Genomic DNA, 16,349 nt, shown 5'->3' on the forward strand with positions numbered 1-16,349 from the left:
GGGAGGGGGGAGGGGCTCTCACGGAGACATGTACCTGACCCCGCTCACAAAATGGCGTAACAAAGGACGGAACACCTCATGGTGAAAGACAAATCAGGTGATGAGCGTCTGTGTGATGTCATATTAAGGACGGGACGGTCTTGGTCAGCTTTATGGGGGTCCCAGCAGTGCCAACAGCTCGGGAGTTTGAATACAAGCCCATCACAAGTTGGCATCTTGTTTTGAGGAGGATGAAGGTGGTTCATCAGTAAAAATAGAATACATATTTTAGCTACTGTAAATCTATAAAGGTGTTAGGCCCATTCGTTATTAACCAATTTCAGTCCAACATGTTGTAAGACCGATGGCCCCCACTTGGTGGCAGTGACACGCCACCCGGAAGTACCTTGACCCGGCGAAGAAGACGTACCTGGAAAGTTGAGCCGTGCAAACATGGCGGACGCTGTGCCCAGCTGCCAAATGAGCTCCAGTCCCAGCTAAGCTGACCAAGAGAGGCTGCGTCTGATGACCGCTGATGACTTTTCATGTTTCATGGACGTCCCGGACTCGCTGGGACTCTAAGCTTTTCGCCTAAGTCGAATGGCGTCCGCTCAAGCCCGAATAGGCCAGCAGGCCTTGGCGGTGCTCGATGTGGCTCTGCGGGTCCCTTGCGTCTTTATCATCGACGCCATATTCAACTCGTACTACGACCCCGGGCCCGGGTGGGCCGGCGCCGTCGCGAAGGCTCTGTTCCGAGTGATAGGTGAGTGTTCGAGCACTTCCCACAGCTAACGTTAGCCGCTTTTTGACGCTAGCCGCCTCCTGACGTCACCTGTCAGAGGGCGACGACAACATGGCATCTCGCTGTAACATCCCGTCTTTCCCTTATTTGAGTCCCAACACACCCCGAGTGAAAATATGATATAATACTCGCTCATGTTGTCAGTGCCAATATCAAGTTCTTTTTTCACCATTTAGACCTTTTGTACGACTCTTACTAGAGATAAAGTTTGGGGTAAACATGACCACACTGTCCCGTGTGTTATCCCGTGGACGGGGGCGTGGTCAATATGACATCACCAAAAAAATTGCATAATCTGCAATGATGCATTATATTCTCTTTAAAAAGGCTAAACATCAATCAAACTTTATTCATATAGCCCTAAATCACAAGTGTCTCAAAGGGCTGCACAAGCCACAACGATGCAATGAATTGATTAATGTGGACCCCGACTTAAACAAGTTGAAAAACTTATTCAGAGTCGGGACCCGGGGTGGACCGCTCGCCTGTGCATCGGTTGGGGACATCTCTGCGCTGCTGACCCGTCTCCGCTCGGGATGATCTCCTGCTGGCCCCACTGTGGACTTGACTGAGGTGGAAGGTCTGAATCTTAAACAGCAACAAAAGTGAATTTAGTACAAAAGTTTTATTTACTCATAATCAAATGGTACAAGGTTGGATTGAATTGCCATGCAAACAGACAACGTCCTCCGGAGACGTTGGATGAATCGAGAATCATGCGAATCATACATAGACCACCTCACTCCTACCCACTTCTCCAAAGTGGGCTGGCTCAGGGTGGAGGACAGAGTAAAACAACTTGCACTGAGTGTAGTCTATAAAATCTGCTACACCTCCCTGATACCGAAGTAATGATAAATGATAAATGGGTTATACTTGTATAGCGCTTTTCTACCTTCAAGGTACTCAAAGCGCTTTGACAGTATTTCCACATTCACCCATTCACACACACATTCACACACTGATGGCGGGAGCTGCCATGCAAGGCGCTAACCAGCAGCCATCAGGAGCAAGGGTGAAGTGTCTTACATGTCAAACTACTTCCTTAACGTAAATAACCGCCATAACCACAACGCCAGGGGGAGCTCCACTAACCACGTGAAACCCAGATTCCGATCTAACAAAGGTCTTAACTCATTTTCTTTCTATGCCACATCAATGTGGCATATCTCTCTCTGTCTCGCTCTCTCTGTCCACTACTTGTTGTACATATCCTATTGATGACTGATAACAACAAAACCTAACCCCCCCCCCCCCCCCCCCCCACACACACACACACACACCCCGGATTGTAAATAATGTAAATAATTAAATGTGATTATCTTGTGTGATGACTGTATTATGATGATAGTATATATCTGATAGTATATATCTGTATCATGAATCAATTTAAGTGGACCCCGACTTAAACAAGTTGAAAAACGTATTCGGGTGTTACCATTTAGTGGTCAATTGTACGGAATATGTACTTCACTGTGCAACCTACTAATAAAAGTCTCAATCAATCAATCAATCAATCAAACTTGGTCTACTTGGCCATTTATGTGTTTCCCTCGTGTGTCAAGGTCCAGTTGTTTTGGACCTGTTTGTTCTGCAACATCCTTGAATCCCTTAGTCCAGTGGTTCTTAACCTGGGTTCGATCGAACCCTAGGGGTTCGGTGAGTCGGCCTCAGGGGTTCGGCGGAGGTCAAAACACCCGACTCATCGTGTAAAACAAACTTCTCCCTATCAGGGTATTACGGATACGGCAACAGCTGACTGGTTTGCAAGTGTGTAATTTGTTGTGAGATTATGCACTGTGTTGGTTTTGTTGTTTGAACAAGGTGATGTTCATGCACGGTTCATTTTATGCACCAGTTAAAAAACATGGTAACACTTTAGTATGGGGAACATATTCACCATTAGTTAGTTGCTTATTAACATCCAAATTAGTAACATATTGGCTCTTAACTAGTCATTATTAAGTACTTATTAATGTCTTATTCGGCATGGCCCTATTATAACCCTAACCCTCTAACCCTGGCCCTAACCCTAACCAAATAACTCTAAATTAAGTCTTCATTACTTAGAATATGTTTCCCTTACTAAAGTGTTACCAAAAACATATAACTTTGTCTTGAATTTGAAAAAAAAATACATTTTATTTTTCACTAAAGAAGGGTTCGGTGAATGCGCATATGAAACTGGTGGGTTTCGGTACCTCCAACAAGGTTAAGAACCACTGCCTTAGTCATAATAAACAATCAAAACATTTTGTACAATGGTCAGGCCGTCCATATATTCAACTCTAACCCACATATGCTCCTTCAATGGCACAAAATAGAGAAAAGAGAAACGAGCAGACATTCTTAATGCTTTTCGACCTCGCTCTCTTTTCGGACTATGACAGACACAAAATATGGTAAAAAAAAAAGGTCAGAAATGCCACCACAGACTCTCACTATTATGTTGGATCCACTATGGACTGGACTTTCACAATATTATGTCAGACACACTCGACGTCCATTGCATCCGTTCTCCCCTAGAGGGGGGGAGTCACCCACATCTGCGGTCCTCCAAGGTTTCTCATAGTCATTCACATCGACGTCCCACTGGGTTGTGAGTTTTTCCTTGCCTTTATGTGGGCTCTGAACCGAGGATGTCGTTGTGGCTTTTGCAGCCCTTTGAGACACTTGTGATTTAGGGCTATATAAATAAACATTGTTTGATTGATTGATTATTCGAGTGTTACCATTTAGTGGTCAATTGTACGGAATATGTACTGTACTGTGCAATCTACTAATAAAAGTCTCAATCAGTTAATCAAAACGTCGAGTGGATCTAGTTAATAGTGTGAGAGACCAGTCCATGGTTGGGCCAGCCGGAGATCATCTTGAGTGGATTGATTGAATGTTTTATTAGTAGATTGCACAGTACAGTACATATTCCGTACAATTGACCACTAAATGGTAACACCCGAATAAGTTTTTCAACTTGTTTAAGTCGGGGGTCCACGTTAATCAATTCATGGTAAAGAGACAAGTCAGCAGCGCAGAGACGTCCCCAACTGATGCACAGATGAGTGGTCCACCCCGGGTCCCGACTTTGAACAGCTAGCGTGTCCTCTGTGGTCACCTAATCTGTGCCCCTCCTCCCCCTCCTTCTTCACGGCAGAAAAGAGACGGCAGATCAACTGGTCTAAAAAGGGGGTCTATTTAAAGGCTAGAGTATACAAATGAGTTTTAAGATGGGACTTAAATGCTGGGACTTAAACATGTTATGCATACATTGAAAAACAACATTGTTTCATTATTAAGTAGAAATAACATATTATTTTCCTGTTTTGCTAAATTTTTTTATTTGTTGCTGCTTATTTTGTACTTTGTGGAGAGTTTCTAGAGATTTTGCCAACCCCTTTAGTGGCTCTTTATTAAAAAACAACTAGCAACAAATCCAGCAACTTTTTCACGTGTTAGTGGTGACTTTACTCGTGTTTAGAGACTCTTTACTTCCATTGTTCGATGTAGGTATGAGTGTAAAATAAAAAAATAAAATATTTACATGTATCATACAGGTCTTAAAGCAAAGACGATTCCAGAAATGTACGTATTTTTTTCCTGGGATAATTACCGGTATCAAGAAAGTTATGGACTGTTAAAACCGGTGAAAATGCACTGATTTCTGGTCAACTTCTTCAATACAAAGTCAATGGGGCTCAAGATTTTAGCTGTGACATTTTTTTTTAAATGTAACTTTCTTACTATATAGAGCCCATTTTAAAAAAGGTTGATATCATTGGAAAGCTTGCTAAACAATGAAAGAAACAGAAAAGGGAGCTTTCACTGTTACTGTGTGTTCTAATTGATAAAATGAGCATTGGAAGTGACAGAAGATTTGAGTAAACGTAGCTGCTCGAACTTGACTTGTGAGTCACAAAACACTAGACCGGTCCAAAAAAATTAGTGTGTGAATGAATCAACTTAAAGGCCTACTGAAATGAATTTTTTAAATTTAAATGGGGATAGCAGATCCATTCTATGTGTCATACTTGATCATTTTGCGATATAGCCATATTTTTGCTGAAAGGATTTAGTAGAGAACATCGACAATAAAGTTCGCAACTTTTGGTCGCTGATAAAAAAAGCCTTGCCTGTACCGGAAGTAGCGTGACGTCACAGGTTGAAAGGCTCCTCACATTTCCCCATTGTTTACACCAGCAGCGAGAGCGATTCAGACCGAGAAAGTGACGATTACCCCATTAATTTGAGCCAGGATGAAAGATTCGTGGATGAGGAACGTGAGAGTGAAGGACTAGAGTGCAGTGCAGGACGCATCTTTTTTCGCTCTGACCGTAACTTAGGTTCAAGCTGGCTCATTGGATTCTACACTTTCTCCTTTTTCTATTGTGGATCACGGATTTGTATTTTAAACCACCTCGGATACTATATCCTCTTGAAAATGAGAGTCGAGAACGCGAAATGGACATTCACAGTGACTTTTATCTCCACGACAATACATCGGCGAAGCACTTTAGCTACGGAGCTAACGTGATAGCATCGGGCTTAACTGCAGATAGAAACAAAATAAATAAACCCCTGTAGTAGAATTTCTGACCTTTTGACCTATATTTCTTGTCTTTTAAGAATGTCCGCTCATTTTCAATACTCTTGTATTTTTGTGCCATTGAATGGACCAGTTGTGGGACAAAAGTGAATATTAAGTCGTGCCAACCTGTCTATAGAATGTGTTGACTGTCTAAAGGATTCGAGTTGTTATGGAACAGATAGGAAAAGCAAAACAAGACATTGACGCACTCGATAAGGAACGATGACGCACAACAGACATATAAAAAATGGCAGAAGACCGGAACTCGTGAGTGATTTTGGCTTGTGTGTGTCTTGTTTGCTCCGGAGTAACTTGTGGTTTGTCTGCACGACCAACTCAATTCAACCTGCACTTCTGATAATGGGTAAATACATTTGTTGTACTAAACTACTTTTGTTGCCTGCTTAAGCTTCGGACAATCCACTACACCCCTGACTGGAAGGATAGACAGAAAATCAACAATACTATTAAACCATGGACCTGTAACTACACGGTTAATGCTTTCCAGCCTGGCGAAGCTTAACAATGCTGTTGCTAACGACGCCATTGAAGCTAACTTAGCACCGGGACCTCACAGATCTATGCTAAAAACATTAGCTATCCACCTACGCCAGCCAGCCCTCATCTGCTCATCAACACCCGTGCTCTCCTGCGTTCCAGCGATCGACGGAGCGACGAAGGACTTCACCCGATCATCAATGCGGTCGGCGGCTAGCGTCGGATAGCGCGTCTGCTATCCAAGTCAAAGTCCTCCTGGTTGTGTTGCTACAGCCAGCCGCTAATATACCGATCCCACCTACAGCTTTCTTCTTTGCAGTCTTCATTGTTCATTAAACAAATTGCAAAAGATTCACCAGCACAGATGTCCAGAATACTGTGGAATTTTGCGATGAAAACCAAGCTTTTTGTATTGGATACAATGTGTCCGAATACTTCCGTTTCAACCATTGACGTCACGCGCATACGTCATCATACATAGACGTTTTAACCGGAAGTTTAGCGGGAAATTTAAAATTGCACTTTATAAGTTAACCCGGCCGTATTGGCATGTGTTGCAATGTTAAGATTTCATCATTGATATATAAACTATCAGACTGCGTGGTCAGTAGTAGTGGGTTTCAGTAGGCCTTTAAAAGGTATTTGGCAGCTTCATAAATAAATATATAACGTATATTATTATATGGATGCCAATTAACATTTTACTCACCATAGATTTTTTGCAGGGGAGTTTTGTGGAGTGTAAACTTGCCACATTTTGTCAGATTTGTGGCACGAGTACTTGTCCAATCCAAAAAATTGTATATTCTGGATAAACTACAATATGTGTTCTACGGCATAAGTATTGGTGTATCGTGGTGATGAAAACAATGCAAAGGCAGTTGAACTCTGAAAACAGCGGTCCGTTCGCTACTCCCGATGCCACGATGACCACTGCGGATATCCAGCCAGCAGCGAATGCACACATACCTGTATAGTACTACTAGTATACTAGCCATAAAAATGTGTAATGCTTTTTGAGTGGTATTTCAAACATGTGGTTCCATGATAAAATGAATTGCTGCAAGGTGTGCAAACAACCTTATCTCATTTCGTTGGTGTGTATTTTGAAGCGAAATTTGCTGTAGAGCACACTTATCGGGGTCTCTTCATTCATCTCTGCACTGACGTATGCGTTGACCTGATCACTGACAGCCTTTCCCGTAGAGATGCGCGGATAGGCAATTATTTCATCCGCAACCGCATCACAAAAGTCATCATCCAGTCATCATCCACCCGCCATCCACCCGAACCAACATTTTATCAAAACCACACCCACCCGCCACCGGCCCGTTGTTATATATCTAATATAGATGATGCAAGGCATTAGTGAGGTTAAAGAAAGGAGACTGATCCAATGCAGCAGAGACATTCAATGCGTGCCACGCATTAATATCTCTTGCAGTTGCAGCAAGCAGAACGATGCTTTTAAGAAGTTAAAAAAATGTTTTATAAAGACTAGGCCTATATTTTCGTTAGGTAAAAAAAATTTTCTGAATTTATTTCAATGAATATTAACTTGTTAACGTTATAATGCTCAAATAGGGACGAGGACGGGGTGCACAGTGAAACTGAACAATTTTGCGACAAAGATGAACCTTTATTGATTGATCTGCAGCCATGACAAAATATCAGACAATCTCCATTGTCAACGACAGGCAGGAAAATAAAGATGAACACATAGCCTATGTTGTAGGCATAGGCATAGGCCAGGGGTTGGCAACCCGCGGCTCCGGAGCCGCATGCGGCTCTTTGACCACTCTGATGGCTCAGCTGCATACTTGCCGACCCCCCGATTTTCCCAGGAGATTTATGGATCTCAGTGCCTCTCCTAGAAAACTCCCAGGGCATATATAATCCTATTTTCACTCTAATTACTAAATTATGGGCGTGCCCTAATTGCACTGCAGTAATTGTCCTCTATAGCATTTACAAACAGCGTGCCAGCCTGGCCACATGTTGTATGTAGCACGTAGGAGACAGCAAAGCATACTTAGTCATCAGCCACACAGCTTACACTGACGGTAGCCGTATAAAACAACTTTAACACTGTTATGTTACAAATATGCGCCACACTGTGAACCCACACCAAAAAATAATGAAAAACACATTTCTGGAGAACATCCGCACCGTAACACAACATAAACACAACACAACCAATACCCTGAATCCCATGCAGCCCTAACTCTTCCGGTCTATATTATACACCCCCGCTACCACCAAACCCCCCCCACACATCAACCCTCCCCCCCTACAGTGCGTCGGTTGAGCGGAAGAGTTAGTGCTGCATGGGATTCTGGGTATTTGTTGTGTTGTGTTTATGTTGTGTTACAGTGCAGATGTTCTCCAGAAATGTGTTTGTCATTCTTTTTTGGTGTGGGTTCAAAGTGTGGCGCATATTTGTAACGTAACAGTGTTAAAGTTGTTTTATACGGCTACCGTCAGTGTAAGCTGTGTGGCTGTTGAACTGGTACACCTTGCTGGCACTTACGTGAGCAAGCTTAAGCTGCATTCTACATGTGGTCGAGCAGGTACACTGTTTGGGCAGGCTGTAGAGGGCGCCAAATGCAGTGCCATCACGCCCTGATATTCGGGAGTCTCCCGGAAATAATGAGAGGGTTGGCAAGTATAACGCTATCAAGCGCCATTCATTCAAAACTCGCGGGCCGAACTAACATAAAATTTCCATATTAAGGTGCGTGCCGGTGCGTGTGTCTGAGACCCCTGGTTAACATAGCACAAAGCAATTTAAGCTTTGTATGCAGTGTTTTTCTTTAAAAAAAAAATTTGTGGCTCCCATTATTTTCTTTAATTTGTGAAACTTGCCAAAATGGCTCTTTGAGTGGTAAAGGTTGCCGACCCCTGGCATAGGCTCATACGTTTTTAAGTTGAAATAAAAAAATAAATAAAAAATGTGCCTCATAAGCCTTAGGCTGTCAATCACGCGCACAAACTTAAATTATACAATAACAAATGTATGTCATCTCTATTTAAACAAAAATAAATTAAATAAATAATAATTGAATTATAATAAATAGACGGTCGCGACAAACAAAGCAGGCTAAATGGCCTTACATTGTAGCCAATCGGAGATGCGCTTCACTTGAAAGCGAGGCCAAATAATTAACATACAGTAGTATATCTCCAATAGAAAAAAAACACAATAAACAACGCAATTGCCTTAAAGGGAAACTTCGGTTTTTTTCAACCTGGGCCCTGTTTTCATAATTTTTTCTGTATATGTGAGTGCTGGATAAAACATTTTTTGAGGTCGCGCCAGTATTGAGCAGGGCAGGCAGCCTCCAGCCCAGCTAACGCTCGTACACAGGGCAACTGGCTCTCGTCAAAATTCGGCCTATAAACATGCATTTTTTTCACACTGACAGGCTCAGATAGTTACAATGAGTGTCCGACAACATACTAGAAAGGAGAAATTAACGTATGTCTCTACCTTTAGCTGGAGATCGCTGTTTGTTGTGAGCTGTGTCCAAATCTCACCACGCTACAAATCTCGTTCCGAAATCTCGCGATAACTCGCGACAAAACACCGGTGGAAAAACAGTTACCTGACTGAGGTGAAGAGAGATGACTGAAGTGATTTTCTGTTGGATTACCGAAGACTGTTATTTTAGTTTTATAGAAAAGTTTGTTTGTTTGTCTGTCATGGCTGAATTTTTGCCTGATGTGGACGACGTGGATGAAATTGCATTTGATTTTGATGGCCGGCCGTATGTCGCGAGTTATCGCGAGATTTCGGAACGAGATTTGTAGCGTGGTGAGATTTGGACACAGCTCACAACAAACAGCGATCTCCAGCTAAAGGTAGAGACATACGTTAATTTCTCCTTTCTAGTATGTTGTCGGACACTCATTGTAACTATCTGAGCCTGTCAGTGTGAAAAAAATGCATGTTTATAGGCCGAATTTTGACGAGAGCCAGTTGCCCTGTGTACGAGCGTTAGCTGGGCTGGAGGCTGCCTGCCCTGCTCAATACTGGCGCGACCTCAAAAAATGTTTTATCCAGCACTCACATATACAGAAAAAATTATGAAAACAGGGCCCAGGTTGAAAAAAACCGAAGTTTCCCTTTAATTCCTTTGCATTGTAGTGCGCCCAAACAACACGTAACCATCAAAATTATTCAGCTGACCGAACTCGATATAGGTTAGACATGGGCTTACTTGGTATAGCCTAGGTAACGTAGACTAATTCGTTTAACATATCCAACCGTATGTCTACTTACTTTTTTTTTTTTTAGCACTATGCAGGAATAAAATGGTATCTACAGTGCCAGGATTCAGGCGAGAGCGCCTGGCCTCTAAAATGCACCCTGCTGCGCTGAAGGAGCGCTCACTTGCGGCACTCAATTGTTGCTGGGACACATAAGATTATCTTTATACATTTACTAATTCTACAATTCGGAAATATATATACATAGTAAATTACTATGTATATATATTTCCGAATTGGTTCAACCGCCACCCGCCCGAATCTATTTAAAATCAAATTTTTTCGTCATGTACCCGCCCGACCCGCGGATTACCCGCGGACTCCGCGGATGTGTCTGCAAACCGCGCATCTCTACTTTCCCGAAACCATCCACGACTCAGGTCATGGCGTGTGTGCGTTCAAAATTAGGATTTAAGATTAAGATTTGGTTCCGCTGGTAACCTTTTGTTTTGTTCCAACAATATTTTCCTAATGCCATTTTCGGATTATTATTTTTTTTTTTGGTATTTGCAGCATTTTTCTTTTGCATTTGGTTTTTGGTGTTTGTGTGTGTGTTTTTTTTAAAATTAGTTCTGTGTTTAAAACGTTTTAAGGTTTCAGTATTCTGTTGCTTTCATTAATCGTTTAAGGGTTGAAACTAGAGATGTCCGATAATATCGTCCGATAAATGCTTTAAAATGTAATATCGGAAATTATCTGTTTCAAAAAGTAAAATGTATGACTTTTTAAAACGCCGCTGTAGGGAGTGGTACACGGACGTAGGGGGAAGTACAGAGCGCCAATAAACCTTAAAGGCACTGCCTTTGCGTGCCGGCCCAGTTACATAATATCTACGGCTTTTCACACACACAAGTGAATGCAAAGCATACTTGGTCAACAGCCATACGGGTCACACTGAGGGTGGCCGTATAAACAACTTTACACATTTCGGGAGAACATCCGCACCGTAACACAACATAAACACAACAGAACAAATACTCAGAACCCCTTGCAGCACTAACTCTTCTGGGACGCTACAATATACACCCCCCGCTAGCCCCTACGCAGACCCCGCCCCCCCCAACTTCGCCCACCTCAACCTCCTCATGCTCTCTCAGGGAGCATGTCCCAAATTCCAAGCTGCTGTTTTGAGGCATGTTTAAAAAAATAATGCACTTTGTGACTTCAATAATAAATTAGGCAGTGCCATGTTGGCATTTTTTTCCATAACTTGAGTTGATTTATTTTGGAAAACCTTGTTACATTGTTTAATGCATCCAGCGGGGCATCACAACAAAATTAGGCATAATAATGTGATAAATCCACAACTGTATATATCGATATCGGAATCGATAATTAAGAGTTGGACAATATCGGAATATCGGATATCGTCAAAAAAGCCATTATCGGATATCTCTAGTTGAAACTAATGAAAATTGATCCAATTCGGAACGCATGGAATGCCTGGAACTTGAAATAAAGCGTACATAGGTTCCGCACGGCCGTTGCAAAAGAGCGCACATGAGAGCGATGGTGTGTGCTTGCCATGATCTATGTGGCAACATTTATTAATGCACACCTGTCAAAAGCACAATTTTATTGTAGAGCTGTATTTATTACAAAAAATAATGGTTTGACAAGCAGAAAATGGTATTTCAACAATTTTCCCTATAAGATGCTTTGAGGCTATAAAATGTTTTATCCGATTCGTCGATCAATCGAACAAATTAATTGATAGATTACTCAAATATTAATTTATACAGTACCTGCAGCCCTAGTTATTGTGCTTTCTTGCGGCACATATACGTCAGCGACCAGCAGTAGACTTTCTAACCTGTTTTAAAAAGGTTGTATTATAATTTTTGTACAAATATATTGCAAGAATCGTGTTGAATCAAAAAATCGATTCTAAATCAAATCGTCACCCCACAGAACGGAATCGAATCGTAAGTTGTCGTAAGATTCCCATCTGTAATAAACAGGTGTGTCTGTCTTCCAGGTGTCCTCGTCTCCAGTGTGGTGCTGCTGCTCTCCCAGAAGGCCTTGTTCAAGTTCTACACGCTCTTCTTGGCCGTCCTCCTCGGCGCGTCGGCGGTCCTCGTCAACTACCACTGCACGTCCCACATCGACTTCTACAGCGCCTACTACAAGGCGGCGTTGGGCTTTAGACTTCTGCCCAGGAATGGGCCGACGCTGTGGCTGGGCGTGGCGGCGGTCCAGCTGGTCTTCGGGGTGGGTTACGTGTACCTCTTGAATCTGCAGTCGTCGCTGGCCGCCCTGGTGGTCCTGGACATCATGGTCCCCGTGTGGGGGCTGATGATCGAGCTGCCGCTGGACGTGCGGCGGATGGTGGCCGTGTTCTCGGGCACAGTGCTGGCGCTCAACACGGCCGTGTGCCTCGTCGTGAGGCTCAAGTGGTTCTACTACTCGTGCCGCTACGTCTACCTGCTGGTCCGCCACATGTACCGCATGTATGGCCTGCAGCTGCTTCTGAAGGACACCTGGAAAAGAATCCGCTTCCCTGACGTCCTGCGAGTATTCTGGCTGACGCGAGTCACCGCCCAGGCCCTGATCCTGGTCTACGTGGTGCGGGCGGTGCGGCGAGAGAGCGGCGATGCCACAGGTGTGGCAACAGACGGGAGCTCGGACTCGCAGGTAAAGTGGCAAAGCGAGTGTGTGTTCGTGTTTGTGAGATGTAACGCCGTCTCCATGGCAATGTGCAGGGTTACACGCTAAGCTGGGATGTGTTCTGGGACGTGACGAGTAATCTGATCATCTCCGGGTGTGATTCCACACTCACAGTTCTGGGCATGAGCGCCGTCATCTCATCTATGGCGCACTACCTGGGCCTCAGCATCCTCACCTTCATCGGTACACACCAGCGACGCCGCAAGTGTCAAAATGTCCCCTCGGTCTAATGCTGGTGTCCTTCAGGTTCCACTGAGGAGGAGGACAAACGCTTGGGCTTCGTGGCTCCGGTTCTGTTCTTCATTCTCGCCCTGCAGACCGGCCTCAGCAGCCTGGACCCCGGGGAACGACTGGTAGGTCTTGTTGAAAGCAAATACGGCGTGTGGACTTCGCCTTGATTTGTTGATGTTCTGCTAACATGAGCACGCTCCGATCCAAAGGTCCGTCTGAGCCGCAACATGTGCCTTCTGCTGACGGCCATCCTGCACTTCATCCAAGGTATGACCGACCCAGTGCTGATGTCACTCAGCGCCTCGCACGTCTCCTCGTTCCGCCGACATTTTCCCGTGCTGCTGGTGTCGGTGGCGCTCTTCGTGCTCCCGGTGGTGCTCAGCCACGCCCTGTGGCACCACTACGCCCTCAACACCTGGCTCTTCGCCGTCACCGCCTTCTGCGTGGAGCTCTGTCTCAAGGTACGCCTCACGCGGTTACCCACCGTAGACCGGGTGACAAAACACGGCGTTCTCACGGCTCTCCCCTCTCCCTCCAGGTGGTGGTGTCGCTGACCGTCTACGGCCTCTTCATGGCGGACGGCTTCTCCAACGTCCTGTGGGAGAAGCTGGACGACTACGTCTACTACGTGCGTTCCACGGGAAACATCATTGAGTTCCTGTTTGGCGTGGTGATGTTCGGGAACGGCGCCTACACCATGATGTTTGAGTCGGGCAGCAAGATCCGCGCCTGCATGATGTGCCTGCATGCCTACTTCAACATCTACCTGCAGGCCAAGAACGGCTGGAAGACCTTCATCAACCGCCGCACGGCCGTCAAGAGGATCAACTCGCTGCCGGAGCTGCGTGGCGACCAGCTGAGGGACATCGAGGACGTGTGCGCCATCTGCTACCAGGACTTTGCCACCTCGGCCCGCATCACGCCGTGCCACCACTTCTTCCACGCGCTGTGCCTCCGCAAGTGGCTGTACATCCAGGACACCTGCCCCATGTGCCACCAGAGGGTCAATGTGGACGACGACAGCCAGGACACGGACGCCTTCTCCAACAACAACGGGGGGTACGCGCCGCCGCCGGACAATGACGATGCGGCCCCGCCACTGGCGAGGGAGAACCAGCGCCAGGAGCCCGCCGACGGCCAGCCCGTGAACCGAGCGGCGGGTGCGGCAGCCGCCGGCGGGCCAGCCGTGCTGGACCACGAGCTGCTGGAGGACAACGACAGCATCGAGTACGACGACGACGAGTGGGGGGTGCAAAATGGAAGCACACCCGTAGAAGAAGAATATTTGAACGATGACACAGACTCCACGGAGGACTGACGTCCGATTTTATTTAAGTCAGAAACACAGCATTTTAATTGAAACATGTCAGGGATGTGATTTTTATTTTACTTTAAAGGCGCGCGCGTGGTGTCAACAAAACCATTCTTTGCACATTCTCTTCCTGCGTTGAAACGTCAGTGCACTTTTCCCAGCATCCCCGCCGTGAAGCCTGCTGAGGTTTGTGTCACAATCAGCACAAGAACCTGTGACCGGGACACGCAGTCAGTACATTCAAAATAATTTTAAAAATCTGGATTGTTAAAAAAAAAGATAGATGTATATATATACATATATATATATATATATGTATATAATAAGTGCTCGATAATGGACTTGAGCTCAGGTTGTGCCACATGTCCCCTCGGCCAATCAGCAAAGCGTAAGCGTCTGACGTCCTACTGGTCTCTTGTGTGACCGTGCCTGCATTTATGTACGTTCTTGTACATGTGATTAAAGCAACACACTTGAGATATTCTCGTCAGTCCGGTTCTGATAAGAAGTACTTTTGGGAAAAGCTTTTCCTAAACAAATAAAACATGCATTCATGGGATTGTGTTTAGTGTAAGGAAAGCAAGCGACAATGGAGTGTGTGCTAGTATTTGTCAGATTTCACCAAAGGAGGTGAAGGTAACCTTCACAAAGGTCCCGACTGTTTCGTCTCAGGGTTCCGATGCCGGTATACAAGATGCGTACCTTTCCAGGTTTAAGCTGCTCGGCTGAGCAGAAGGACAGGTTTTGCTGCTATGGCAAATATGTATTTGTAGAAAAGAAGCACTTTGCAGCAGACGTCCCACTGAACACTATATCGTACTGGCATAAAATGAGGTATTTTGAAAACTCTTGTGCGTTTGTACTGAGGCGTAAAGCACAAAGTGTTGCTTTGTGTCCGGGACTTTGGCTAAAGAAGACGATGGTTTGGAAAGCTTTTTGACAAGGCTGGATGCTGCCTTTTGTTTTAAAAAAAAAAGATCAACGTCATTAAAATCACGTTTGATATTGTCCTCGTCTCTTGAGTGTGTTGCATGTCAACTTTTTATTTCGTGAAACCCAAGCTATTTGAAGAAAATATAAGACACGTTTGGGGTTTTTTTGTAGTTAAAAAAAATATGTCGAGAGCCAATACAAATTTAACTGGGTTGAAAATGGCTCCCCAAGTCCCACTTTAGACACTTAGCAATGTTGTGTACAGTAGATTTTATTTGGTTCAAAATGTGCATTTAAAAGAAAGGAATAATTCTATTTTGTTTGATTTTAATACTGCACATTGATTATATTATATTGAATATGAGCACGGCCACCACTGCTGCTCACTGCTCCCAGGGGGTTATCAAGGACGATGGGTCAAATGCAGAGAGTAATTTCACCACACCTAGTGTGTGTGAGACAACTTTTAACTTTATTTTGTTAAATTGTTAAGAAAAAAATTTGAACCAACTTTACTTGTTGGTTAAGTATTGTTTTGCTTTTCTGATTACAATCATGATTAACAAATTAAGGGCAAATATCACAAAATCATACAAATTTTTTTTTTTTTTTTTTAAACAAGAAAACTGCACCGTTTGCGCATGCGTGTTGCAAACAGGCAGTGACATTTGCATTTTTCTTGATCTTTTTTTGGTTTTGCGATATTTACCCTCAATTTGTTGATCATAATTGTAATCAGAATATAACAAGACAATGATTTTAGGCCAACCCCCAAAAAATGCTGTCGTAATCTAACGGTTTAATGACTTTACTGAAATTATATAAAAAATATAAACAAAAACAAGCAAGTGCATTCAAATGTATTTGAAATAAACGAAAATAAAGTTCCGGTGTTACCGTGAAAATACAAGCTTTATTTAGTTAGGGTTACTAACATGTCAAGCTAAAATAAAAATGACCGTGTTGGCATTTTTAAAGTGTGGTTGTCGACCATTTGAGATTATTAGCGGATACGTTTGCTAACTTGTTTTAAAAAAAAGAAAAGTAAAATAGCTATAATTTGGAAAAAACTG

The 16,349-nt window shown here is 43.9% G+C and overlaps 1 protein-coding gene across 1 annotated transcript; it reads left to right on the forward strand.

Annotated features, from left to right (window-relative positions):
• Positions 1-324: 324 nt before the first annotated feature.
• Positions 325-14,593, forward strand: rnf139 (ring finger protein 139). Its single transcript, XM_062046307.1, has 6 exons — positions 325-742; positions 12,112-12,767; positions 12,836-12,983; positions 13,047-13,153; positions 13,241-13,492; positions 13,570-14,593. Exons 1-6 carry the CDS (start codon positions 580-582, stop codon positions 14,347-14,349), a joined length of 2,106 nt encoding a protein of 701 aa, XP_061902291.1. The 5' UTR covers positions 325-579; the 3' UTR covers positions 14,350-14,593.
• Positions 14,594-16,349: the final 1,756 nt, after the last annotated feature.

This window comes from Entelurus aequoreus, linkage group LG05 (assembly GCF_033978785.1).
Source record: "Entelurus aequoreus isolate RoL-2023_Sb linkage group LG05, RoL_Eaeq_v1.1, whole genome shotgun sequence".
NCBI lineage: Eukaryota > Metazoa > Chordata > Actinopteri > Syngnathiformes > Syngnathidae > Entelurus > Entelurus aequoreus.

Bases quoted from the DNA above. Each gene is read 5' to 3' on its own strand.
- rnf139 (XM_062046307.1), top strand. From the start codon at position 580: ATGGCGTCCGCTCAAGCCCGAATAGGCCAGCAGGCCTTGGCGGTGCTC. The intron at 12,984-13,046 runs GTACACACCAGC...GGTGTCCTTCAG, and splicing joins CAGCATCCTCACCTTCATCG to GTTCCACTGAGGAGGAGGAC. The intron at 13,493-13,569 runs GTACGCCTCACG...CTCTCCCTCCAG, and splicing joins GCGTGGAGCTCTGTCTCAAG to GTGGTGGTGTCGCTGACCGT.